This window comes from Calonectris borealis, chromosome 4, assembly GCF_964195595.1.
Source record: "Calonectris borealis chromosome 4, bCalBor7.hap1.2, whole genome shotgun sequence".
Taxonomy (NCBI): domain Eukaryota; kingdom Metazoa; phylum Chordata; class Aves; order Procellariiformes; family Procellariidae; genus Calonectris; species Calonectris borealis.
The window spans coordinates 6,649,686-6,677,409 of record NC_134315.1 but is presented as its reverse complement, the minus strand read 5'-3'; the positions used below and the strand labels follow the sequence as shown (position 1 = coordinate 6,677,409).

Here is a 27,724-nt window from a genome sequence, read left to right as displayed (position 1 = left end):
CCCTCGTTATTTCTCTGCACCTTGCTTTCCCTGTTAAAACAGACAGGTTTTTCTCTGCAGCATGGAAGTGTGGGAAGAGGTTTGCAAATGTTGATATCTGTGTGGTGCTTAGCGATCCAGGACAAAATAGTATCACGTTTCCTAGAGGTGGAAGGGTGAGATTAGCAGGAACCAGCTCCGTGAAGTGCTATTAAATGATAAAAAAAAAGCTGAACGACAATCTGGCCTAGGTTCATTTTCCACAGCGAGGTTCACTCTTGTAGATGGAGGCCTTCCCTCGCGTCACCCCAAACTTGTACTGGCTGCTGGGGGCAGAGAGCAAGGCAAGGTCCTGGCTTCTCCCGGGTTTGGTCTCACTGGTGCACTCTCCTTTTCCACTCAGGTGGCTCAAATTCCCCCATCTCTTCCGCCGCTGAGCATTGGAGGTGGGGAGAGCCCTCAAATGCAGCATCGTTTCAAAGAGGTATAGTGCATCCAAAATTGTGTGAATATCTAAGATGTCCTGCTTTGCTTCCGCAGCCCATGCGGAACCGCTGCTGTCCTTCCAGCTCCTTCCATGCTGCTGCATGCATCCGCCACCACCGGTGTTTGGGAAGTGACGCCCTTTTTCCAGGCTCCAGTGGCAATGGAGGATGCCGAGAATTTCAGGGTGTGCGTTTCGCTGTTATTCCTGCCTCTTAAACACGCCGTCCATCTCCTAGAGGGTAAAAATAAAGCAGCATTGTTTAATTTCTGGAAAAAGCCAGATGACAGTGGAAGGGGTCAGAAATATGCATACCAGCCCTCCCTGTCCCACTGTCTCAGCTGTTGCTTCCTGAGAGACAGAAGCATGTGGTTGCTAAAAATACCCTGCAAAGAGAATACTTTCTCTCTCCAATGGGCGAGTACAAATTAATCCGAGTCGTAACATATACAACTGCTTGTGGCTGGGAGAAACAATTCCAAACGTGGTTTTCGGAGGGAGTTTTCCTAATGAAGCAGAAGTCCCAGCCCCGTGCCTTCCCTGCATAGGTTGGCAATATTGCGTGGAGGATCTTCGCCTCTGGCCTCTCCTGCTCCCACCCCCTCGCCCTCCTATGGGAAACGGTGCGGCCGGAGGAGGGGGAGGCCAGCCCTTTTATAAGCGTGGTCTTGCGGCAAGTCGAAGTTGACGGGAGTGGTGGGAGATTTGGCTCGCTTCCGAGATACCCATTTCCCAAGCCTGGGGGTCCCTTGGGATGACCAAAGGGGGAATGGAGTCAGTCGAAGTGTTCACGTCTGAAGGGAAAGGCAGGGGCTTGAAAGCGCAGAAGGAATTCTTGCCTGGGGATGTCATCTTTGCGGAGCCAGCCTACGCTGCCGTGGTTTTTGATAGGTAAGAGAAAAGCACTTCTAAAACACAGACTGAAAGTCATCTCGATGTAAAATTTCATCTGGCCGGGCGGGTAGAAGCTTGAAAGCGTCTGGACAACATCAGAGAAGGGTGCGAAGGGAAGTCAGAAGCACTTCTTTAAGATGCATTCACAGCTTCCAGTGAATGTCCTTCCCAGGGCTCAGATCAGCTTTTTTACTTTTAATACGGTACAATCTGTTTCCAGGATGTGATCTTGCAAGGTCCTTGGTGCCGTCAGCTTTTACCAAATGTGGTGAAAGTTGCATATATTCAGTGCCTCACAAAACCGGACCCATGTTACGCTCCGGTGAACTGCGTTAGTGTAATTCAGGTACAGCAATCTCAGACTGACTTTGCTGAAGCCTCTGATGTATAATGCGTGATAAAAGCGAGTTACATTGTGCTCTGCTCACGTGTACCACCTCCCAGCTGTACACGCAGCTTCATCGCCCGCTGCCTTCAAACTAGAAGCTAGTGGGGATGTGCGAGTGATATTGTTTCTGTTGAAGTGATTTTATATTCATAGCTAGCCGAGTTAACTGGAGACAAGTTTCTGCTTTCACCCTTGCACGAGACTGGTTTTAAATTTTTGTTCACGCTGATGTAGCCAGAAACTGAATTCTGGTGCAAATGCATTTTTCCTTTCTGCTGCTTGTTTCAAGGATGAACAACATTCGATCAACCCGCGCTGCCGGTGTGGCTGGTAGGTGCCCACTTCTGCCCTTCAAATCAGTGGAAGATTCACTAAATACCCTGAAAGCTAAAAGACACAAATAACCAATTTCTATGTTAATCTCCCATGGGATAAATCTAGAATAAAGCCTCAGACGTGAATGGAATTTGTTCAGCCTTATAATATGCTAACTAAGGTCAGAATTTGGCCTAAAGTTTTTATATGAGGAGCTAGATGTCAGCTGAAGGTTTCATTCTGGGCTTAGGAAATTTGTGAGCATTCTTCAAGGGTGTCGTGGTGAGTCCCAAGACTCATTTTTTGCCCCAAACTGCCAGTGACTTCAGTGAATGTTCTGCACACTAAATAGGGCGGTGAGTGATTCCGCCGAGCTGTGCTTTCCCTGATTGAATCAACTCCGCTAACGAAGTCTGGGGCGCAAGCAGAGCTCATGCTGCTGTTTTAATCCCGTCATCTTGTAGCTGAAGCTGATTTGTGCTACTGTGTCATCTGGCAATAGCAGAGAATTGGGGATTAAATGGACAGAGCAGGAAATAAGGTTTTTTGTGTCTTTTATTCACTTTTTCCTTGCCCTTATACTGTCAGTGGGTGAACATGTTTATGAATCTTTACAATAGCAGCAATGACACTTCTTAGTTTGTATTTTAATATGCCATTGCAAGAGCTCACATTAAAAATGTTGCTTTTTATTTTAAAATGTTAAGTTCTTGAATTCTTAACCCTGAGTTCAATTACAGTATTTAGTGACAAAAGCATCTCTCCTTGACGTGTCCTTCTAGCTCTTGTGCTTTAGTTTCACTTGTGTCACTAGCTGGAATCTTGCTGTGATACTGTTTGCTTCGGAAGTGCCTATGGACAATGCTTTCTTCTATATGCCGTATTGAAAATCCTAATTATCCTTTAAACGGTTGAAAACATTTTGCCTTTTGATTGCTGATTGAGAATTTTTTTTCTTCTGTGTGAAATGTTGCGAGCTTTATGCATAGAGTAGAGCTGCCCAGTTGTGGTTGAGGAGCTACAACTTCACTGCATTTTCAAATGTCGCTTGTGTAACGCAAGATAAGGGGAGAAACTATCACCACATCGGCTCTTAGACTGCAGACTCTGTCTTAGGCTTAGATTTCCAACAGAAAACCTCAGATGCGGAGAGATGTGCTTCCCTCCTTCCCCAGGCTGTGTTTGTTTAGCTCCCAGAGGGCAGATCCAGACACCAAGCAGCAAGGGGGTAAGGTAAACACATCCCTTCTCTGCAGCTGCAGAGGATGGGGATGGCTTCTGTCATTCTTACCTCTCTGCTTCTTCTTCATGCTGCTGTGCAATAATAACGGACTTTTACCCTCCCGTGGCACATTTCATCCCAAAGAACTTTATATATGTCAGTGACGAAATGCATTCCCAAAAACTCCGAAGCAGGCAGTGCCAACTAAATGCTTGTTGGTTAGTGCTTGGCAGGGAATATCCTGGCCCTGAAATATAATGGAAACATGCATTTTTCTTGTAAAAACTGCTCTGATGTTTTTCACACACACACACAGGGCTTTGGTTTTGAAGGTACCTTCTACCGCTATCCCTGGGTATTACATTGCAGATAACGCCCATTGAACTGGTTGCTATCAAAGGAGGGTAGCCTGGACCCTTGAAGGACCTGCAAGAATAGATCCACACTAGGCCATGGTGCCCTTGTTTTGCTGTTGCCTCTGCGTGGATGAAGAGTCCAATGAAGAGGCATGTGTTTTTCCATGCCCACAAACAAGCATTTATAGGTCCTAAAACTGGTGTTGAGCCTACGCTATTAAAAAGGATCTCACCCTGTATTGGGAAACCCAAAGTCCAGAGTCCATCATCCTAATTCCACTCAGCATCTTCATCTCTTGCTGAAAGCAATGTATATGTGTATTCTGGAAAGGGAATTCCAATGTGAATGATTGGTAGGTTTAATTTTTCAGCTCAGGTCCTACCAAACAGATGACCAGATTTTCCACAGAGCTTTGCTTTCTGTGTGTATAAAGGCCACCATGGAAGCACAAGAGTGCAGAGTACTTGGAAAAGTTGGTCTGGACTTTGCAGCCCTTTGAGGAGCTTAGTTCTTTGGGAAGTCTGGTTCCAGTGTGGATGCCAAGCCCCTGAAATCCTGCCCCTGATTTTGCTGTTGAAACCAACTTCTGTATGGATGTCCATCCTGCTACAGTGGCCACACTGCAGTCTCTGTGTGACTAGGTGTGATGTGCGAAGCGATGGTCTCTTTTTTAGAGTAGTAGGAGCAGCTCTTCAGAGATACAACATAGTTTTCTTGGTGTGGCCGCGCTACAGGATGGAAAGCAGCTTGTGTTTGTGCCTGGGCACAAAGCTGTCAAGAGACGAGAGGTGTTACTGTTCAGAAACGGGGGAGCCCCATAAAAACTGATCATCATTTGACCTGGTGAAGAACATAATTATGAAATGAAAAATTTGTGTTATCTGCTATAGGTGTTTAACTTCCTATATTGATGTGAGGAACTGCCAAAGTAATTTGGACCTGAGGCTGTCACCCAACTGTGACAAATGTCTGTCTGTCAGTAGGAGGCTGAGTTTGAGGAGGTGTTGAGAATTTTATTTTGCCAGGAAAAGGAGAAATGTTTTCTTTGACAAAACTCTATAATCAGCCATCGTACTCTGAGTAAGTAAGACCCATCAATTTAACTGGACCAACCCACAGGGTGATGTGATGGCTTGTCCTGCAGTATGCTTTGGGACTCAGCTTGCAAATTAAGACACACAAAATTAAGGTCTGTGATAAGCGTCTGCATAGAGCTAAGGGCAGGATTCAGCTGGCGTAGGTGTTTAGTGTCATTTGAGATGCCCCAGGGTGTCTGAGACATCCTCATAGGGCTGACAGGTACAAAACAGGATTTACGAGGATCAGGCCTCCTCTGAGGCCAGATGGGTGTCCCTGCAGAGCCTAAAATAACATAGGCTCCTATGTCCAGGCAAGTGAAACCAGCCCTAAGTGCCCGTTACAATCAATGGAGCACTGTAACGTGCACCGAACACAGACACCTACCTTTGAGCTGAATGGCTTTCCAGACCCCACTGAGTGTTTCGATGGGATCTCTACTTAGGCACTGAGGGTACAGATGAGCACATCTAGGTGTCTAAATCTGCAGACTGCATCCCACCCTGGAAAGCCCTGAAGGTCACAGGGACCCTGAAGGTCCCTGAAGGTCCCTGAAGTCATTAAGGCTGGTGACAGCTTGTACTCTTCAACCCAATGATGGTCATCTGAGCAGCAGTTTCTTACCCGGTGCCAGAGACTTTTAGTCCAGAAGTACATAAAACTCAAAGTGAAGCTAAAGAAGGTTCCTATAGACATCAGCCAGCTCATAGTTTCTTAGATTTTAAGGCCAGGGTATGGCTCACAAGGCTATCCCTGCTCATTGCAGGGGGGTTGGACTATATGACCTTTAAAGGACCTTTCCAACCCAAACCTTCTATGATTCCATGATTCTATAACCTTTTGCTTAACACAGTGGTTACCTGGCATTGACTCCTGCATCAAGCCTGTTACTTCTACCTGAACTAGAGCCAGCTGTTTAGAGAGGCGGTGAATACTGATTGAAGGGCGGTGCAGGACTCGGTGTGATCTCCAATATTTTGCTGTTTGGATGAAGTGCAGACACACTCTCTGATCTGTGTTTGAATCAGCCTTGCTGTTATCAACTGAAATAGCACTCAGAAAACACCAGTGTCAGAACTGCTTTGCCCTAAAATAGATGCAGAAGGTTGGAAATATTTCTCAAGGGATTCTTTGCCTTTGTTGGGGTCATTTTTTTGATTTGCAAAGCCTCTGTGCATTCCCCATTGACGTTACCTCTCACTGAAGCTTTCCCTAGTGCTCTGCTTATGTGCTGGGGTTTAATCCTTCCCTCCTCCCTCTTTACTTTCTCTTTGAAGATCCCAGGTCTCCTTTCCTCACTGGCACCCTCAGGACGATGGCATTCCCATTGCCGGGGCTCAGTGTACAGTATGTGACCTTCTTCTCTGGCACGTCAGTTGGCTCTCAAGCCTGTAAGAGTTTACATTTCCTACGATGCCTGATATATCTCTGTCACCCTTCATCAAGAGATGGTTTGCTCTTTAAGCAGTGGGATTTGAGAGACGGTAGTCAAGGCAAACAGTGTCATGTGGTAGAAAGCCAAGATCACCTGAAGATCTGCTTGATGAGTGATCTGCAAATTGCTAAAAACTTGAGATCATGCAATTTTTGCACTCCTTTTCATGTATGAAGCAGGCCCAAAGCATTTTCCAAGGGAAATGTGGGGACCTCCATTATTGTAGCTGGGATGACCTAGGGATATAAGAAATGCAAAATTTTCCATAACAGTATGACTCTGAGAATATTGTGGAAGCAAATTCTTTGAGTTAATACCAATAAAAACTGACAACTAATGTGATCATATTCACATTGTATAAAATTTTCTGGGGTTTGATTTTTTATTGTTATCTCATTTGTTTGAAAGCTTAAATAAAACCTGGGAGAAAACCTAGCTTTTTTAAAGGAAACCACACCCACACCTCTTTAAAAAGAGGCTGAGAAAGCTTGTGATGAAAGACTAAAAGTAAGATAGTCTAAAATTAGTCTAAAATAAATCCTCCACTCAAATCAGGCAAACTAGGATGTGTCATCCCTGACATTTTGAAGATAAAAGTACTAAGTTCCAACCCCCTTTTTTAAAGGAGCAAAACTATTCTTATGCTAATAATTCACCATTATAGGTATCCTCAGTAGAAGCCAACTATTGAATACCTCCCTTTTCCTTTCACTGCTGAAAGAGTAGGTGCATTTCCTTAGGCTGAAGTGTTACAGACTCTGCTTCGAAAGCCAAGTGGACTTTGCCTACATCTTAGGCTATTCTTATGCCTTCCTCTGTAGGACATTGAGGAGAGAGATGCCTAGCCAACCAAGAATAAATATGAAGCAGGTGGACTTAGGTGTAAGTTAGGTTGTCTGTGTGTGTCATCTGTCATGTGCAGAATAGCATAAACTCATATTAAATAGTTTGTGAGCTTCTCACCATGCCCATTAGCTATTCAATGAAATGCTCCTTTTATTCCTTTGCACTACAGCCATCTCACCGTGCTTTTCCAGATCAGTGAATGAGGTGCTGTGGGTGCTGGATGGGAAATGATTGGCAGATGTTTGGGTTGTGCATGTCTCAGAGATGAGGTTAATATATTTCCTGTGGCAGTGCTCAGCCCTCTGTCCTGGCAGATCCAACAGATCTTAATCCCTCTGAATCCAATCCAAGCAGTCACAAGAGCTCTTTGTTTCTTCTGCTTTCACTGAGAGCCATGCTTGCAGGAGCCATGGTTTAGTTGACAGTGCTCTGTCACCTCTTGCATTTGTTGGCTGGCACATTGAATCAGTGCTTTTGTGACTGTAGCTACGTCCAGGGTTATAGTAGCTGTGCATCTCATCTACGTAACGTCAGAGCTCATGAGTCCCTGAGAGTTGAGCTTGGTTGACGCTTGGATGAGAGGCCAAGGAAACCTGAGACTCCCCAGAAAGTCATCTAGTGAGTCAGTCAGTGGCACCTGCCCTCCAAGTCAGTCCTAAATCCTTGAGCTGGCAAGGAGAAACCACTGTGCTAATAAAGATCCTTCTTTTGGGCAAGGTGAAAAAACAGAAGTTCTCACTATGTGTGGAAGATGGCAGTGAATGAATGGCCAGAGATCATCCCAGAGGCCATGGTGTACATCGATGCAGCAGAAAGCCGTTGTATTGTCCCTGTGTTAAAGCAAGGAAAGCTGAGCACCGGGTCTTTTAAGGGTTCAAACCTTCAGGGCTCCTGCGTAGGTACCAAACATCTCTCCAGAAACTTCTCTTCAGTGCTGCCTGGCCATGCAGCGTCCTGACCATGTGGGCATGGGCTGCTCTCTTTACAGGGAGAGGAAGCTTCATCTGGACCACCTGGAGCCATTTTGGGTTGTGTTAAACACTTTCTAGGTCAGAGGGAGGAGGCTTTATAGATCAGAGATTTCCACAGGCTGAGAGACTTGGGTTTAACCTGCTGCTCCGCGTGTCCTTGGGGGACCTTAACCATTGCAGAGGGGATGACAGGGGAGACTGTGGACCACTGCAAGCCTTTGGTGTCCTCGGTCTTGTCTACCTCCAGGACAGATGGTATCAGAGCCTGTCATAAGGTCCAGCCCTGGGGCCAAGGGAGAGCCCCACTTTGCCATCGAGGCGTCCAGCTCTGAGCTCCTCTGAGACAGCAGGAGTTTGCATGACTACCTAGGGGCATCTGGAGGATTTAGATGCTTGCAGGGTCAGGCAGTGCTTGAGCAACGTTTGTTGAAGATTTAGGCAATAAATCTCAAATACTTGTGTCTTCTGATTTTTTTACTGCACCAAGAGTTGAGCCCAGGCCTCTGGAGTCCTGGTAACGCACATTATCAATAAATCCAGTTCTTCTTTTAAACCATTTCTGAGCGTGGAGGATCCCACAAGGGTTTTGTGAGAGATGTGGTATTTCTTATACCTGCCAGTCAGATTACCTATGAGTAATTGTGTCTGCAGTTTCAATACCACAAGAACTGTTCTTTTGCCTCCTCAGGAAGTCTCATGTAACTTTTTTTTGTGCATTTCTGCATCTCCTCAGAAACGAGAGCTTTCCAGGGCTGGTGGTAAGTTCCACCAGTTGGGTTTGCTTTGGAAACTCTGGACACCTTATGCAATAAACAGCAAAATGCAAAGCCAACATTTCAATGTTTTTCTGTTCTCAGAGAGAGAGCTGGGGGGAGACAAGCCTCTGTTTGAGGACTTGCGTTTTTCTGCACCATATTCCCCTCCAACCTGCCACTTCTCTTTACAGGGCAACTTCTTTAACTGCCTTTTCATTTTCTGACTGCCCTTAAAGCACGCAGGCGGCGGGAGGGACCCCCATTCCCTGCACAAGATATCTCCCTGTGCTTCCCGGCACGACGTAACCACGTGGGTTTTATCAGCTCTCTGGCTCTCTTTTGCCTTACAAGGAGCGTAATCTCTCTTGCCCCTCTCTGCCCCCCTGACTTGACAGCTGACAGAGCACAGCCTCGCATTTCTCACCAGCTCCCAGCACTTTCATTTGACTTAATGGAGCTGGATGCATCCCCCTTCCCGGACACGTGTTCCCCCTGCCACATCCCTGGTGTTTACCTTGCGTCGGGCTCCCTCCCACGCACCGGCACTACTCACTGTCATTTTCCAAACCTCATTTTTACCCGTGGTTTTGTCTGCTGCAGGTTGTCCTGCTTTACATCAAGGGCCCTCTGCTTTAAATCGATGGCTCTCTTCATCCTGCAAGAGCCAAGGCACGGAGTGGATTGTGTCAGCAGCTCACGCAATAGTGCCAGAGGAATGAAAGTGCGTTTTAAGTGTACTGGGATAGATATAAATATGCATATGTATGTTTAAATATATATCTGTATAGTGGAGAGGCAGGACAGTCTTGGGGCTGCGGACTCTGCAGCTGTGGGTCTGATTCCCACAGCCTCCTCGTGTGATCATCAATATATTTTTTATTTCCTTGTGCCTCAGTTTCCCCACTATGGGCTGTGGATGATGATAATGTTCCCTTGGTAATGAAGCCTCTGTGGTCAGCGAGCTTTTTGCAATGAGAACCTCCCTCCTGGAGCCAGCAGCATCTGAGTGATAGGAATTTAAATTCTCCCGTACTGTCGAGCCTGGCTGGAGGCAGAAGTAAAATGGGCAGTTGCCTGGTGAAGCAGACAGCTGGGGACACCAAGTCAGGCAGTGAAAAGCCTTCTCTAACAGCAAGGGGAAAGTCCCAAAATTGTTTGGGCAGGAAATCAAAGAAGTGTCCCCCCCTTCTTCCCAATGAAGGAGCAAGCAGCTGGACGTGTGAAAGGGGCACACGGGGGAGGTTTCCTCTTGGTCCGGGACGCTGGACACTCTCGGAGGGAGGGTATCAGGTTAGACTTCTTCATTAGTATCCTCTGATATATTCCCCCCACCCCCAGCCCTTGGTTATAGTTACATACATACAATTGTAGGATGCGTCTTGGAAATCCTGTTTTGAACCCTGCTCCTTTTGAAAGGTGTTTCCCAGTTTTCCCATGACCATTTAACTCCCGGTAACCTCTCAACTAGTTAAACCACAGAGCCAGGAGCAGGAAGAGCCGGCGAGCAGCACTTATTGCTGCTGGCACCAGAGAAAGACACGTCAGGCTGTTGGATTTGGAGGAGAAATCTGCATTGCTAGCCCATCTGCAGGAAGGCTTTAAGTGGCCTAAAGAGCACAGTTCTAAAGCTGACGCTGGACTGGACAGGGAGGACTTCATGCCCTGAGAGCAGAGCACATCCTCACATCAGGCACTGTGCTCGTTATCTTTAATGTTTAACAACATCCCCATCGGTGGCATATTCTGCGCCACTGGCCAGCACTAAATCATTGATGTTCTCAGCTCAGCAACATACCAGCCTTGTGAAGATGAATGATCCCCTGGATTTATTAATAAAATCTTATGGTGGTCATAAAGGCAAGTACTGCTCCCTAAACTTGGCATTACAGCCAGCCCACCCCACAGCCAGGGGTCTGAGCTAACGGGTCCTTCTGTCCTTCCAGCCTGACGCATGTCGTCTGTCACACCTGCTTCAAACGACAGGAGAGGCTCCACCGCTGCGGCCAGTGCAAGTTCGCCTACTACTGCGACCGGACCTGCCAGAGAGCGGCTTGGCTGAACCACAAAAACGAGTGCTCCGCCATCAGGAAGCACGGCAAGGCACCCACCGAAAACATCAGGTGAGAGCTGGCCCCGGGGGCTGAGCCGGCAGCCTGGGGATGGTGGGAGAGGACAGGGCATCCCTGCAGAGGGTGGCAAGGAAGAGCTGGGTGGCCTGATTTGGACAGGTGGGAGACAGTTTGGGAAAGGCCAGTAGCATCCCTGAGCTGATGGGATCAGGACCTGGAGGAGCATCCGGGGTGCGAGGGGGTTGTGGTCCTGCTTTTCTTTTTTGGTGCTGGGCCCCAAAAACTCTACTGCAGCTGAACGTGGTGAGGCAAACCCGCCTGGTGTGGTTTAGGAGGTGTGGGAAAGTGGGGAGTTGGTGGAAAAGTGGAAGAGGAGGTGGGCTCTTCCCAATTTGTCTACATGATACATTGATTTGGATTCACATCCCGGTTCCGTTGTAAGAAAATGAGAGGAATCCCCAAGGAAATGAGAGCCGTTGTGAAGGGCTGGGAACCTGGGGGTCTGTAGCACTTCTCCAGATGAGAACATAGATGCCGGGGCAAAACCCTGCGTCTGTCTCCCTTCCCTTCAAAAGCCTGTGGATGGTGACCAGCCATCAGCCATCTGATGCTGACCCTGTCTCGGTCTGTCTGCACACTATTTCCCACCCGTGAAATTAATTAAATTAATTTTGATGGCCCTTCAGCCCTTGTCCTTGCACTGGGTGGTGGTGCTAACGCCTGGGGCTCTCTCCTGGCCAGGCTGGCTGCCCGCATCATGTGGAAGATAGAGAGGGAAGGCAGCGGGCTGGCAGAGGGCTGCTTGGTCTCCATCGATGACCTGCAGAACCATGTGGACAGCTTTGACGAGGAGGAGAAGAAGGAGCTCCGTGCTGACGTGGAGAGCTTCCTCGAGTTTTGGCCGCCCCAGAGCCAGCAGTTTGGCATGCAGTACATCTCCCACATATTTGGAGTGGTATGTCGGAGGGGTGGGACAGCAAACGGGGGGCTGTTTTTAATGCCAGCTCCTTGGAGAAAGTCTCCAACTGGCCCAAGTTGAGGATGCGCGAGTTCATCCCTCTCTTGCCGTTAAGAGGCCATAGCGTTTGGGATAGCCGAGACTGGCATTTGCTGCAGGTGGTTTGAATACTGCTGCATTCCCCATCTGCATCGCTTCTGCACTGACACTGGGAAACTGAGGCACGGCAAGGGCAAGGTCTGAAACCTTTTATCTGTCCAACCATGCAGGCAAGTGGCACGCTCAACCGTCGGTGCTGCATTGTCATCACAAGTCCCGCTGGGCAACTCTCTGCACCTGGGAGAGCTGAGAAAATCTATTTAAATATATTTTTAGTAAATATACTTAGAATATATTTGAATATAGCAGATCTGTTTTAGTATATACATTAATGTCTATTATATATTGTGTACATTACATTTTTACAGGTATATTATAAAAATATATTTTTTTATAAAAATATGTAAAATATACTAAATATATTTAATAATATCCATTACTAGCTTGGTAACTACAAATTTTTGTTCTCACTGTAGCAGAGAGGGAAATTCCCAGAAGCCAGTTCAGGCTGAGCTGCTCTGCCCCCAGCCCTGGTACAAGTCGGAGTATCCCGAACTGCACTAACCCCTCAGCTGGCAACACTGCCTGAGGGGCCAGGGTGAGCTGAGCGGAGACGCACGCTCTGCTCCCACCTCTGCCGATGGCTGGTGGGGCGGAGAAGTTGGCTTTGCCAGCCCCAGCGCAGGGAGGACACCCAGCATCCTTTCGTACCCACCCCGCAAAGAAAATCCAGTCCACTGGGCACAGGGAGACCTGTGCGCTAGTGACCAACATAACTTGCCCATGCAGAAGTAAGGAAGTACATGCAAAGTACAGAATCAGTTAAGAAAGGAAATAAAACTATTAACAGAGTAAAATAATTAGCAGCCGAGTTAATTATTTCCTTTGGTATATGCTATCGCATTTTCTCTTTGCAAATGTTTCCTTTGTTTATGTTTGCGACTAAAAACTGTTCCATTCATATGTGATTAATAATGTACCATATAGATAAGTATAATAATTTATTCCTGGCATATATGTCACCCAAAAGTAGTCATTCTGAAAACTGTTTGGGACTCTCAACAAAGAGTACTAATTGGTTTTTATAATCTCTGTGGGCCACCCAGCAAACATGACCAGGTTGGATGCAGCTCTCAAGGTTAATTTCTAACTGATACCTGTTTTAATAAGCGTGAACTTTGCTTTCTGTCTAGGCTCTGCCTGAATTGCCTCAAATTAATTTTCCTGTGACCTTTTTCTGAATTATTTGCAGGAAGCGAGTATAAGGAAACCAATGCGTGGTCAAACCAAATTTATCTTAGACATCCCAAATGAATACTAACAGCAAATATTCTGCAGCATTTACTCAGCTGTTTTGTTCTGAGTTCGTCCATCTGCATGAGTCCTGCATTGCTTCTCTTCTGATGTTTTATCCCAGCTAAAGATGTTGTTTCTACAATTACTTTCTGCAATAATCTCGTAGGCACTCCTCCCTTCTCCTTAAAGTTTGGAGATGGAATGCTGGAGATATACCTCTTCGAAAGCATCAGCGGGAATTGGGAAATCCTGAATGTAGCTGTTCAGCTTTTTCTCCCTTAATGCTTCTTCCTGCCTATGTTTTGGGACTAGATCAGCTGCAACGGCTTTACCCTCAGTGACCAAAGAGGACTGCAGGCTGTTGGTGTGGGAATCTTCCCCAACCTCTGCCAGGCCAACCATGACTGCTGGCCCAACTGTACCGTCATCTTCAACAACGGCAAGTGAGTGGATATTTCTTTCCTCGGGCGCAGCGGGGGTGCATCCTAACGGGCAACTCGGCAGACTCTGCTAACCCCACAGTGTCAGATCCCTGCCCCAGAAAATCTATTCATTCTTGTTTCCTTCTCCAGCTCAGAAACAAAAAAAAATCAGGATTTTCTTTCTAAAGAGGAGCTGTTTCCTCTCTCATTATTGTTATTTTAAAAAATATTGTCTGATGCACTAAACAAATACACAAGATTTGACCCCAAATCCAGTGAACCAGCAAAGAATTTTTCCCTGGTTTCTGTGACTCAAAAAAGGCAGATGAAGTACTAAGTGGCTGCCTAGACCACCCCTTATACTGAGGCTTTATTTATAAATAGTTAAGGAACAATTACGGTTAATAAATTATTAAAGATTATACCGAGTCCACAGTCCAAGAATTTCTCAGAACCGAATCTTGCAATCAGCTGTGTATCACTATCTGCTGATGCGTTTATAACTGCTCCTAACACAACCCTCATCTTTGTGAGAGTGTACCATCTCTATTAATCACTGATTAACTCTTTAGCAATGGGATCTTAATGACAATTGTGACTGTTATCTGCAAACCGAGTCACGTGCGAGTGCAGGATGCCCTAAGCTGCTGTGCATTCCCCGTTCCCACCCAAGTGCTGTAAGAGAACTTCTGTGGGACATGTGAGATGGAAAGAGATGAAGTGGGAAATGCAGGGATGTTTCAGCAGAGCTGGGAGTGGAGCTTGCGGCTGTCAGTGCTCGGGGCAGCCCGCGGGAGGGATGCTCTGCTCTTCCCAGCCTCCTCCCAGGCCAGAACAGGTATAAACCGCTGCTGATCCAGCAAGTTGCATCATGTGCAAAACGTTAACTATGGGAAACTGCTTGCCAAAAGCTGCACAGCTACAGTATTTCATCCAAATTTTCCGCTTGGTCTTAAGATTTTATAAATTTCCATGTTCACCAAGCTTTAGTGCTATAAGTTAACCTCCCCAGCCTCCCCCTTTTTAACTAACACGTTGCTTGTGCACTCCAGTTCTCGCTGCTGGTTTTACCTGATAAAACCACACCAGCATTTATCAAGCAGCTGGTAAATGAGCAAAGACAAAACGAAACTGCATTAGGATGGTTACCTTGGTGGGAAATAGGGTCTGATCCAAAGTCCCATTGGAGTCTGTGCTCTGATATCCAGTTGCCCTGGATCAGATCCGTAGTGGGATGATGGAGAGCCGCTCCAACCAGCCTGGGAAGTGGAGGAGGTAACTAGGAGTGAGAGTCTGGGTTTCTGGGTGGTAAGTAGAGGAATGGCATTTTGTTTGCCTGGTAGTTTGCTGAAGTTCCCACATATATCCTGTTACTGACTTTAAACCTTGACCATCTGGTTATGTTGTACAATTGGTCAGTTAATTATGAAGGTTTCTTGTCTTTCTGTGGAAAGCTGGTGATAAGCCCCCGTTGTGGGAACTGAGCTCTCTATCAGCGTTCAGGGCACAATACCGGACTTGAGGACCATCCTTGTTGCTGATATCCCAGTCTGGTTTCCATTTCAAGCTATGTTTTAGAGAGCGTGGCTACTGATGGCGGTGGAGATCTTTCTGTGCAGGGTAACTAACCCTATTGCACCTGCCAAACATCAGAAGCAGGTTTTGCTCACCCGCGGGCTGAGACCACTCCTAAAATCATAGTGCAGGACAGCTCTCCCCCAAATCCACTGTGTCCCAGCCATGGGCAATTCAGTTATGGCAGCTACATAGCCAAAGCGAAGCTCCACATCCAGTGAGACATGAGCCAGGTGCCAGGAACCCCCTTGTCCCCCATCAGGACGATGTCCCGATGCTCTACACCGTGCACCCATTCTTTTTTCATTGTGCTTGTACCTGTGTAAACTGCAGATGTTTGTTTTGTCTTTCAGTCATGAGGCTGTAAGATCAATGTTCCACACACAGATGAGGTGGGTCAATCTTGAAAGCATTGTCCTTCCCCTTGCCCTGTTCCCCTCATGCCCGTGTTTAACGGAAAAGCTGCAAACAGTCCCGAGGGGCTCCTTCTGTTTGCAGAAAATGTCACTTTCCCTCTTTTCTGAACTCCTCCCTTGTGTAAAGCCCCACTAAACCCAAACCTCACTTAACTCTGCATTTTGTAGTAAATTAAAATGATAGTGGTAATACTGTGACTGTCTCCCCCACAGTGAATTCCCTGCCTTCCCACCCTCTCCCTCGGCTTCCTCCGTCATTATTTCCCCTCTCCACTTCTCCTCTCTCCTCCCCTGACTACAGCAAGAGTGTGAAAGTCACAACAAGGTCTCGCTAATCTTGTACGGCCCAAAATAAAACCTTGCGTATTAGGAGATGAGAAATGATTGCATTACTGACGTACTAAATAGTCCACGTTTCTTCTGCAACAAACAGTGCCCGTTGAATGCGTTGACTACAGTAGCAATACCGAGATGCAGGTTTCATCCTTTTTTATCATAATACCCAATTAATGTTTTACCTTTTAATGATGCCACTGTTACCTGATCCAATCTAAAGAAATCACTAAAATGTGCAAAAAAAAAGAGAAGTTCTCTGCTTAGCTCACTGTGCTTGGTATATTATAGTCAGTCCTGTTAAAGGGACACTGTTGTCTTTAAACTTTAATTTCAAGCAAACACATGATTTCCTCAAATAAGACGTGAAATACTTTTGAAATTCTCCTCTTCACCATTGACGCTTACTTGGTGCATTATAGATAGGACCATGAAAACGGGCAAATGAGTTTCATTTCTGATTAGAGGTGCTATTTTGGGGCAAGTTGAGTTTTGAGCTATCGGGCACTCACTTGTGCCTCTGCGTGCGTCTTTCAAGGTCCTTGGTGCTTGGGGCAGACACTGGGGAAAGAGCACGGGACAAGCTCCGTGGGGGGCTCTCAGCTGAGAGTGTCTCTTTAACTATAGCATTTAAAATATGCCATGTGTTTCCAGGCTTATCCTAAACACTATCAATCCCCTCCACACAAGGGATGGCTGCTTAAAATATACCTACGGTGCTTAGGCTATCAGGGGCATCATAAAAGTCAGAGACTTGATTTTGCTTCTCTGGTTGCATGACTCACTTTAACGAGGATCCCATTAAGTCCGAACAGGAATGTTTATATGTGTAAACCTTTCTGATGGGAATTGCTCTTTTTCATGCACTTTCTCCTGGAGTAGCAGGTTGCACTTTTCTCTGGCTGGCATTTTCCTGTGGTTGTGACATAACTAATAGCTGCCCTTTGTGATGATGGCATGTTTAGTGATGAATTTTGTATGAAATATGCTGTTGATATGATCTAACACCCAGCCAAGGTCAAGACCAGCCTCACAGAGTAGTTTTCACAGGAGCTTTAGCACAGCTGAAAGGCTCAGAGCTACAGCCTTGGTGCTGAGACCTTGTAACGGGAATTACAAGGGAATTACAAGGGAATTACAATCCCTTTGCAGAAATATGATCACACAGAAAAAATCATGTCAGAAAAAGTCATGTCCTCCCCAAAAGACTTACTTTTAATGCACTTGGTGAGACCTTTGGGTTCTATGCCACCTATGCCTTTGGTGAGACCTTCACTGGGTCCCATCTAAAGTCCCTCGTGTTCCGGTGGAAGCCAGGAGGTGCCCCCCAGGTCCATCTTGAGGCAGGCGTGTACATCAAACACGCCGTTGGGCTCAGCAGGAGGATGATCGAGGCACACGCTGCCCGTGGTGAGGGAGTCCCAGGACTGATGTACCACACTGTAGTGCGATGGTAGGGTGGGAGCTCAGACCATGGGTCATTTTGATAACCCATAAGTATGCCTAGCTGCAAAAATACGTTTAACCAACTAACTGGTCTGAGCAGAGAGCCCAAGGTCACCAGTCTCAACTGAATTGCTTCTAACCGTGGGTAGAGTCACTAGGAGATGGGGGAGTAGATGGATTCAGAAGCACCACCTGGTAATTGGTATTTGATGGAGGTTTTTCTCACTCTGGCCAAATTCTTCAGCCAGTTGTGACTGTCCAGCCCCCATGGCTGAGAGGTGGCCCAGAGTAACTGGGAGATTCAGCTTGTAGAGTGAAACAGCAAGGGAATAGTTTTGAGTGTCCATGTTATTTAAAACCTTTTGCAGGGAAAGACATGAGAGAAAGGCAGGTGCAAAGATTTGGCTTTCCAAAAGCCTGTCATTAAGGATTTGCTGTGGGTTTTGGTTTAGTAACAGAGACTGGCGATTTCCTTGTGTTTAATATTAGCAATATCAGATCAAATGGGCTATGTAAAAAATAGACTATTTCCAGAGAATTGTTTCTAAGTCTTTATGTAGAGATGCATGAACAGGGTGAGGGCATCTCTTACCCAGCACCCAGAGGGAATTTGTCTTAACTTTTCAGAGTGAAAACGATACCGAAAGCAGCACAGCTCAGGATCTGGGAGTCTAGCCAGCGATGTGCGGGTCGCATGCAAAGCAGTACTTAAAAAAAGACCCAAAGTCCAAACTCAGCATTTTGCAAGGCTTGTTGGGTATTTCTGGTCTCAGGGTTTTCTTCTGGCGAGATCTCCTGCAACATAATAAAAGTTTATATCTAGGTTCAGCCCCCATCTGGGTAAAGTAATGGGGCTGTAAGCTGTTTATAGCACCCTTACGTATCCCTGCCAGGGACTTGCAGAGAGGCAGGAGAAACTGCTGTGACCGTGTTTTTACTCTGTATTCATTTAACCAGACCGCTGCCTCCCTGAAGAGCTAACGCAGTACCTTAGGGCAAGGGCTCACCTCTGCAAGGCAGGGGCAGGTCGCAGGATTTGTCCCTGACGGCTCTATGGCTGCACCTTTGCTTCTGCTGCTTCTCCAAATCCACATCTCCTCTCCTTTACGCTCAGGATCGAGCTGCGGGCACTGAGCAAGATTTCTCCAGGGGACGAGCTGACCGTTTCCTACGTGGATTTCCTCAACGTGAGCGAGGAGCGGCGGAAGCAGCTGAAGAAGCAGTATTACTTCGACTGCGCCTGCGAGCACTGCAAGAAACAGGTCAAGGATGACCTGATGCTGGCGGTGAAGGAGGGGGGAAGCAAGGTATGGCTTGTCCTGCTGTGTCCGAACCCAGAGGCGGCTGCGTCTCCTCCGCCAAGGCATCTGCGTATCTCTGTGACCGCGGTTCCTCAGCCCGGGGACACTCTCAATAGGAACAGAGTCAGATTTTGGCAGAAGCCTGACTAGTGCCAATGTAAAAAATGAGAACAGAACTGAACCTTGATTGAGCACAACACCAATTCAAGCCATTGCAAGGCCAGTTTAATCCCTATTATGCTACGTAAGTGCAATTTTTAATTTAAAAAAGCCCACAAAAGTCCATCAACGGGCAGAATACTAAAATATTGGAAAATTAGGTCTAGAGCTGAGAAAAATGCTGGCATTTAGATTGTGGCTTTTTTGGAGGAACTGAAAGGGAATCAAAGCTTCGAACAGCAGAAAGGAAAATGTGTTGCAGGTGATTCACGGTGACAGGACTGACCAGTGCTGCTGAAGCTGTATGGTTTGTAAAACGTGTACCATCACACTGGCTCCAGGAAGGTGGGAAGCCTGAACTTCCAGTCCCTCCTTGCAAAAGCCTGTCACAGGGAGTTTGTACCATCCCTTGACTTTTGTGCATGGTTGCTGTGGGCAGAACGACTGTGAAGAATTAACATGTTTGACTGTTCATTTTTAAGTAATCTGTGTTTTCCTTGGAGGTCTCACAAGTCATCGAGTGGGAGGGTGTAAGTCTGTGTCTTGCTGTCAGCCGTGGGATGTGTTGCTTGGCCAGCGTCTCCAGTTTATGAGCATGCTGGTAGCTCCAAGAGTTTCTTTTTGGTTCCTCTGCCCAAGGATATAATTGCTCATGTTTTTTGTCCTCTGTGGCAGTGTTAGCTTAGGAGGTTTCTAATCCTGCAAGCTTTACAAAGCGTATAAGGGAAGGCAAGGGAAGGCAGGGCAAGAGCGTTTGAATGTATTATCAAGTCATTATCTGCACTATCGACCAGTCATGTAAGGAACCAGTACAGTTCAGGGGCTGATGTGGGGCAGGACCAAACAGCAAAGGTGGGAAGAGGAACTGTGACCTCTTAGACCAGCATTACCAGCAGGAGAGACCCAGCGAGCTGCATTTTCCTGGGAACGAGTACAAAACCCTCAGCCTCCAGCTCAGCACAGTTACCAGAAAACCAAGCTCAGTCCCATGAGGACTCTCTTATATCAGTGGCAGTCTGGAAAGGCTGGATATTGCAGAGCAATAGTCTCTCTTTGAGAAAGGTTTGGAGAAACAGGATTGAACTGATATCAGGGACCTCCCATGGGAGATAGGACATGGGACTAGAGGAGACCCTTTGCTTGCTGGGTCAAGTTCCCCGCTAGTGCAAAAGACCCTGCTATAATCCCATTACTAAATTATCAAGCTTCATCTTAAAACTCATCCTGACTACTGAAACTCCCCGCTTCTAATGTAAAGCTGTCCCAGAGCTCAGTCCTCTGATGCGGAAGCGTTTTTGTCTGACTTTCTGTAGAAATATTTTCGAACACCTCCTCCAGTGGACGGCATAAAAAAATTTCAGCTCTCATTCAACACCTGCTATTAAGCCTTGACTGAGCAGTGAGATGCACCATCCCCTTTTCATGAGCATTAGAGGTGCTCTGCAGCATGCAGTGGGAAGACATGCACTTTTGGTAAATGTCCTCTACAATCTGAAGTGCTTGTATAGAAAAAGCCTGTAACTATGCAAGGTGTATGATTTCAGCTATTAAAAATACACTCCATCCACAGACAATAAGTATCCAGACTGACCTCACCCGCAGAGCACGTCTGCTCGCTGCCGGCTGTATCGCATTTTCTGAATTCAGGCTCGCTTGCCTGAGAGTGGCAACGCTCACAGCTGCGTGGAGAAAGCACTATGAATATAAGGAGATTGACAGCTTCCATCCTCAACAGCCGCTCTGACCTCCAGTCCTTCACCCCTTCCAAATAGTAGCAAAGTTCCCATTGTTGCCATTATGATGGCAACAGGCTTAGGGCTCTAATGAATGCAAGAGAGGATTTTTATTAGACAAAGCCGCTGTGGAAGTGCTGTTTAAAGTACCTATTCTGGGAGTCTTTACTCAGACAGTATAGTGATGTGATTTGCACTGACGTTAACATTGCCTTTGAACGTGCGCTGCGCGCTAGGACACCCGGCGTGCTGCTCAAACAGCTGCCAAAATCTGATTAGCTATGATAGCTTCAGTCTAATAATATAGAATAATAAATCATAACATATACATACGTATCCATAAATAGATGGGGGGTATACAGCTCTGGAAAGCTACCGGTTTTCCTTCCATACTGAGCTTTCAAGAGCTTTTCCCAACTAGCTGAATTTCACAGATTCCTCAAAAATCTGATTGACCAGGTGTGGGAGAAAAACAACAGGACAGTCCCACAGTCCTGACTCCAAATCTTTGCATCCTTCGTTGCAACGTTGGGTCTGCTTTTGATCCGCACCCAGAGGTCCTTCCTGGCTGCTGGGCACATGCCTGCGCTCTGGCTCTATTGTGTGTCTCCAGACCAGACTCTTCCTGCAGCCTTCTGGAGTCAGGCGATTGTGGGCTGATTTCAGATTTCCCATTTACGAAACAGAAGGTCGTGATACCTAGAATAGTTTGAAAATGCAAATTTGAAAGGCTCAGAAAAATGGTGGTGCTGGATATCCGAATTTTATATTTCAGCATTAAATGAAGGAGAGGAGGCAGCTAATTAGGAGCTGGTTAGTGTTTTATCAGGTACGCCTAGATGTACATCATGCCTTCAAATACACAGTGAAATCCCAACTTCTTTGAGGTGTGTGGGAAAACACATTTCACCCTCTGGATGCAACTGAAATCTGAGGTCAACCATCTTATGGTGTTTGGACCTAATGACACAATTTCTCAGAGCGGGTAAAATTCAGTGATCTTTCCTGTCCTTATTCCACCCATCTCTCATTCAAAAGCCTCATTTATCTCAAGCAGCTGCACTAGGAGCACCTGATACACGCCAACTGGTGGCTTTCACAGCCTCTTTGGTGTCTTGTGAGACCTCCCAGTTGCAGGGTCAGTTCTGTCCCTTTCCCAGAGGAGAGAAGTGGAGGGAAGACTCGAGGAACCCAGTTATGCATGCCAGATGTACATGCCCAAGACCCTGATGAGCAACTCTTGCTGCAGTCAGCAGGAGCTTCACCTCATTTGGTAGCAGGACCACTTCAGCCCAGTCTTAGGCAGGTCTGAGGAGGCACGCTGGAATCATAGAATCATAGAATCATTAAGGTTGGAAAAGACCTCTAAGATCATCGAGTCCAACCGTCAACCCAACACCACCATACCCACTACACCATGTCCCTAAGCGCCTCATCTACACGTCTTTTAAATACTCCCAGGGATGGTGACTCAACCACTTCCCTGGGCAGCCTGTTCCAAGGCCTGACCACTCTTTCAGTAAAGAAATTTCTCCTTAATGTCCAGTCTAAACCTCCCTTGGCGCAACTTGAGGCCATTTCCTCTCATGCTGGGATATACAGCCAGCGGTAGGAAGGTAGCGAGTGATGTGGGAAGCATCTCGCTGAGCTGATTTGGGTTCCCAGACTGCGGAACAAGCATCCCTTCAACCAGGGTATTTTGGCATGCGTCAGGCAGTGCGTTTTCCTCACCATTTTTTCTAACAGCCCTCTGCAGAGACGGTGAAGGAGGTCATCCAGTTCTCCAAGGACACGCTGGAGAAGATCAACAAGGCTCGCATGGAGGGACTTTACCACGAAGTGAGTCCCGGTACTTTTGCTCTCTTCTTGTATATGCGCTGCCAGGGAAAGCAGGTCTTGTCCCTCTCTACTCGGTGATTTAAGGATGAAACAAAGCCCCATTGCTGTAACCTGAATATCCCCATGTGCTTCCTGCCCTCTTGGCAGCTCAAATTGCAAAAGCTGACACTGGTTTCTGCCCTCTGTAAAGCACGACGGTGTGAGACAACATCCCAGACTGATTTCTTTCGTAGTAATGATAAAAGAAGATTCAAGTGACTTCCAGCACCTCTGATTGACACAGATGTTGAGCCAAGGGCCTCCTGGGCAAAAACCATGAGTTACAGGGCGAGTGTAATGAGTCAGCTGTGCCAGGTAGCCTCATAAAAAGGAGGACAGTGGGTTTGGGAGAGGGACAGGACAGTCAGGAGACTTGCCACATCAAGCTGTGGGCTATGTTTGCTTGTGTTGATCTCCTCGTCACCTCCTGGCTCCTGCATGTTGCCCATTTGTCGGGTGCTGAGGGTGGGTGTGTGGTGTGGGAGATCCACGTCCCACCTGGAGCACAGGCCACAAAGGCAAAGGATGAGAGAGCTCAAGTAACTTCTTCCTTTCTCCCTCTTTTGCTGACCCAGAAAATATTTAATTGTTCTCTTCAGAGTGTAACAGCTTCAGGAAAACACTCCAGGTTGAGCAACAGCCTTTGGGTTTGAACTTACTTTGGGAAGACGCTGAAGTCCCCCAGAGCGGAGATCTGGACGTTGGGTCAGGGCTAGGTGCAGCTGTGATACAGCTGAGCAGACAGGCATGGGACAATGCAGCTGGGTGTCCCAGCCCCGTGGAGTCATTAAGAGCATTCACTGCATCAGGTGCTTGTAGGAGGTTGGGTGGATGGCGTTGGGGTGTAAGAGTCCTTTAGGCACTTGGTCTCTGACAAAACCCAACCTCCTGGGGTCATTCTTCTCCTGAACAGTAGACATCACTTTTTCCTCACCAGTTTTATGAATGTAACCCTGGGAGAGGAAGATTTGAGCACCAATCATTTTGCTAGACTGATGTTTTTCAACAAATAAAAGCAAATCCTATCTTCCTCAACCTTCACGGAGGCTGACTTGGCTTCTAGGACTGGTATGGACCATGCAGCCCACAGGGCTTTGGTGTGGCACCTTTGACGCCGAAGGTGCTCTGACTTTCCCTTCCTCTCCCTGCTTCCCCCGGGCGCAGGTCGTGAAGCTGTGCCGCGAGTGCCTGAAGAAACAGGAGCCTGTGCTGGGGGACACGAATATCTACCTCTTGAGGATCCTCAGCATTGCCTCCGAGGTGCTCTCCTACCTCCAGATGTTTGAGGAAGCAGCTGATTACGCCAAGAGAATGGTGGACGGCTACCTGTATGTCTGTGCCTTATTTTTGGCAGCTCTCTGTGGTAATGCAATGTTAGTCAGTGTGTTATAGGAATAATTTTCTTAGTCTGCTCCCATCAGGGCAGCGATGCTGGCATTCAGATTGGGACCTGATTATATCACCAGGCAGAGGGGGACCCCTTCCTAAATGCACAAGAGCTCCCAAACACCTTGATTTACTGAACTGGCAAATGGTTTGGGTACATCTTTCATTAGCCTCTTTGTTTTGTCTCAGAAGCATCTCAGGGCAGCCCTGGTAGCAAGACACAGAGCCTGGGTGCAGGACAGAGAGGCTGTCACTGAGGAGATGGTCTGTTCCCCTGCACCCTGCAGGAAGGGGAAGTCGCAGAGAAAAGCGAAACTGTGTCAAGTGGCTGTCACTCAAGATATCCCTTCACTCTTGAATAATACATGGATTTTTGTCTTGGCTAATTAGTATGCACAAGTCTTGTGGTAAAAGCTCAGTGAGAATAAAGAAATTCAGGCTTAGTTCACATAGATCCAGGACAAACTTCACAGTAAAAATGATGTACTTTATTATTACCGAGGTTTTACTACAGGACTGATGAGTATTAAATAGCAAAAAAAAAAAAAAAATTAAAAAGTAATGGAAACCATAGAGAAGAGAGAAAAGCCCATTTCATCACCTCATTCACCCTCCTGCTGAGAGTATCTCATACCCACTACCTGTCTTTTTGGTCAGTTTTACCCCAAAAGGCCTGTGATATTTTGTTCTTTTTCAGAGGGGTGACACAGTCACCTCCCTGACTTGCAAGCCCGAGAAGCCACTTCATGTCCCAGCCCTGGCACTGGCCTAATTGAATGACACAGAGGAAGTTGCTTGCCCTCCCCGTTCCTCAGTTTTTCAGTCCAGAGTGAGGACTGCAGTAATTTCCTTCCTTGCTTTAAGATCTGCCAATTCAATATGCCAACTAAGCCCTGGAAGACAGGTTTTCAGGTAAATCCAAGCAGCTTCTAACTCTGCCTGTGCTTCTAAAGTTGGATGTAGAGGCCAGGATTCATCTTGGCCACGTGGGTACTGACTGTTGGGGAGCGATCTTACAGTCCCTGGAGGCAAGGATGCATCTCCAGGGGATGAGGTGAACATTTCTGGAGTTTCTGGAACCACTCATTTCTCTCCCCACTTTGAATGAGAAGCTGATGGTTGTTACATTCTCAATTTAGGCACTTCATTAAGCATCTAAAGTTAAGTTGGTGCTGTCTGACCTGTAGGGTCAGATCTGGGATTTGTTTGTGCCAAAATAATGTGGAATGACAGAGCTTGGCATTCTCCAACCCAGGTGTCCAGTTTGCCCCGTTTGCAGGTCATTCATCCTCTTTCACAACAACTCATGTCCTCGTATAACTCGTGTCCTTGTGTAACTCATGCCTGCCCCTTTCTAAGAAGGGCTGCACATGTCAGTGGCACCGAATGCAATAGGCTCCTCACTTGAGCAAACAGTCTGCTCTTGGCAAACATATCACATCACTGACAAACATCCGGGAACCCAGATCTTTCCTGAGCTAAAATTACTCAATGTTTTTCCAGGAAAATATACCATCCCAACAACGCACAGCTGGGGATGGCCATGATGCGGGCAGGAGTGACTCACTGGCATGCTGGTCTCATTGAAGCCGGGCATGGCTTAATCTGTAAAGCCTATGCCATTCTCCTGATAACCCATGGACCTTCCCACCCAATTACCAAAGACTTGGAGGTAGGTGTCACCTCCTGTGTTGTCTCTGCTGTCTGTCTGGGAAAAATTACATTCAAGCTGTAGAAACAACCCATCCATAAGAGCTGAGAGATGCATCAAGTACTGACTTACTAGTGCTGTGGTTTTCTCTCGATTATGTTACGGTCTGCTGGGAAATGCATATCCCTTCCTATGGGAAATTTTTATCCCTGAAAATAGTTTTTATCCTGCACCAGGACATACATTAAAAATGGCCTCTGAGCCCCTGAATCTTCTTTGAAACTGCTGTGCCCAAGGACAGAGCCTCCCATTCTTCAAGCAGCCTGATTGCTCTGCTCTCAGCTGGGTGGCATTACAATTTGCCTATATCAAATTATGTGTGGTGGATGTTCCCAGTTTACCAACTGATTTTCTTTATCGGTGTCCGTTCGTCTTTATTTACCACTCCCCAGTCCTTCTGAGCTGCAATGTATTTTTTCCTCAAATGATAGATGTATGTCCTAGCTTAGTGTCAAGAGCTGCAGATCCCAGGGAATTACATCTGCTCAGCTGTGATGAACTATTTACAATTGCAGCTGGGGATCTATCATTTCTTTAGCCTTTAACTCACCTGATGTGACCCGTTGGCTTTACAGCATTCTCCTTTATCAGCCAAAAAAATTACACGATACCAAATGATGTCTTAGTCCCCATTATAGCAGAGCTATAACCTTTATTAGTGCAATTTTATATCATCAGAAAAAATGAGTATCTAGTACCTAAAGCCAACCTGTCTCTCGACTGTTTCCTTATATATAGCAGAGGGCGAGGCCCCAGCACCTCCATTTCTGTATCTCCCTTCCCACTTACTTCAGGAGGAACATAGTGGATATATGGCACGTGCTTGTCTCTGTCCTCCTAAACCAAGGGTTGAATAAGCTCACAGACAGCTGTAAAAAGATTTCCTAAAATCCCTTCTGAGCCTCTGCCATAACGCAGCACCAGGAATGACTCTGCTCATGGTGAATCCTGGGATGCAGGGGGTGCAACTGTGACGTGGTCGAAGAGGGGTTGAGCATCCCCCTCCTCCTCTCCCGCCTCCTCCCACACGAGGTGACTCCCACCCCGGTGACGGGTGACACCGGGGGTCAGGCCCAGGGTACGGATGGGAAGCGCACTCGCTCCCTGGCTCCGCGTAGCATCGCCTCTAGGTCCTGCGTCAGGTTTGGGAGCGTGAGGCTTCCCAGCAGCCTGCAGAAGAGCTGGGTGCAGGAAGGGCTGATGCCTTCGTCACCTTCACAGTACACAGGTAACCGGGTTTGAGAAAGTAACTGGATATCTGTGTCTAGTCAGCTTTGGTCCTGCTGGTGGGCCAGGTAGATTAAACTGCATCAGTCATTACATGGTCTAGGACATCCCTGAAGGACAGTCTCCATTTTTAGGCAGTGCTTTATTCACTTGCTTCAAGATCCCCTGCGTCACAGGTTTTATAACCTGTTGTATCCCTCAGGTCATGCGTGTCCAGACGGAGATGGAGCTGCGCATGTTCCAGCAGAATGAGTTCATGTATTACAAGATGAGGGAAGCTGCCCTCAAAAACCAAAAGATTCAAGTCATGCCTGAACCCAGCAATGAGACCTCACCAAGCCTCTTCCATAAGAAGGAATAAATCCCGAGCTTGGCACACATTCATGCCTGTGGGATAACATCGCCTGTGGCACCTCCAAACGTGGGGAATGTGATATAGGAATGTGATGTATCCATAAGGATTGTTTCCAGTGGCACCAATCTGACAGCATGGACCCACTGGGGGAGAGTGCTGAAAAATATTCTGAGGGCTCAAAGCAGAGGAGATCTTGGCAGAAACAACATCCTTTTTCTACCACTAGCATTAAAAATCAATGCAAAAAGACCTGTTATAAAATTATTTACATTCTTATTGGAAACCTGTTTGTCTCTACATGAGTCCTGATCCTGAAGTCCTTGGTTAAATTTTAATCGATTTTTTCCCAAGTGTTTTTTTCCCATCACTTCCTTGTAATCATCATTTCTTTCCAATGACGTCCATGAGCGGTTGACCAAGGGACAGTAGAATTGGGAAGCTGGTTCCAAAAAGTGTCATGTATGCCTGTGGGCATTGAGCGCAAACTGAATAAGAGCCCCAGATGGTGTTTTGTGTAAAGTGGCATTTTTCTGATGAAAAACTGATGAAAAATGATTCTGCAGCTGACACAGGTGCAACATCAAACTGTGGGCACTTTGCAAGTGAGATTAAGTGGAGTTCCTACATCAGGATAAAT

General features: G+C 46.8%; 1 protein-coding gene across 2 annotated transcripts; it reads left to right on the top strand.

The window, feature by feature from the left end:
* The first annotated feature begins 1,166 nt into the window (after window positions 1-1,166).
* Window positions 1,167-27,453, top strand: SMYD1 (SET and MYND domain containing 1). Of its 2 annotated transcripts, XM_075150515.1 has the most exons (10): window positions 1,167-1,354; window positions 10,667-10,843; window positions 11,534-11,747; window positions 13,458-13,588; window positions 15,496-15,534; window positions 18,452-18,644; window positions 22,277-22,369; window positions 23,573-23,736; window positions 25,298-25,466; window positions 26,935-27,453. In XM_075150515.1, exons 1-10 carry the CDS (start codon window positions 1,218-1,220, stop codon window positions 27,091-27,093), a joined length of 1,476 nt encoding a protein of 491 aa, XP_075006616.1. In that variant the 5' UTR covers window positions 1,167-1,217; the 3' UTR covers window positions 27,094-27,453. The 2 variants fall into 2 exon arrangements, with proteins under 2 accessions (XP_075006616.1, XP_075006615.1); XM_075150514.1 differs by lacking the exon at window positions 15,496-15,534 and having other exon boundaries at window positions 1,194-1,354.
* The last annotated feature ends 271 nt before the right edge of the window (window positions 27,454-27,724 follow it).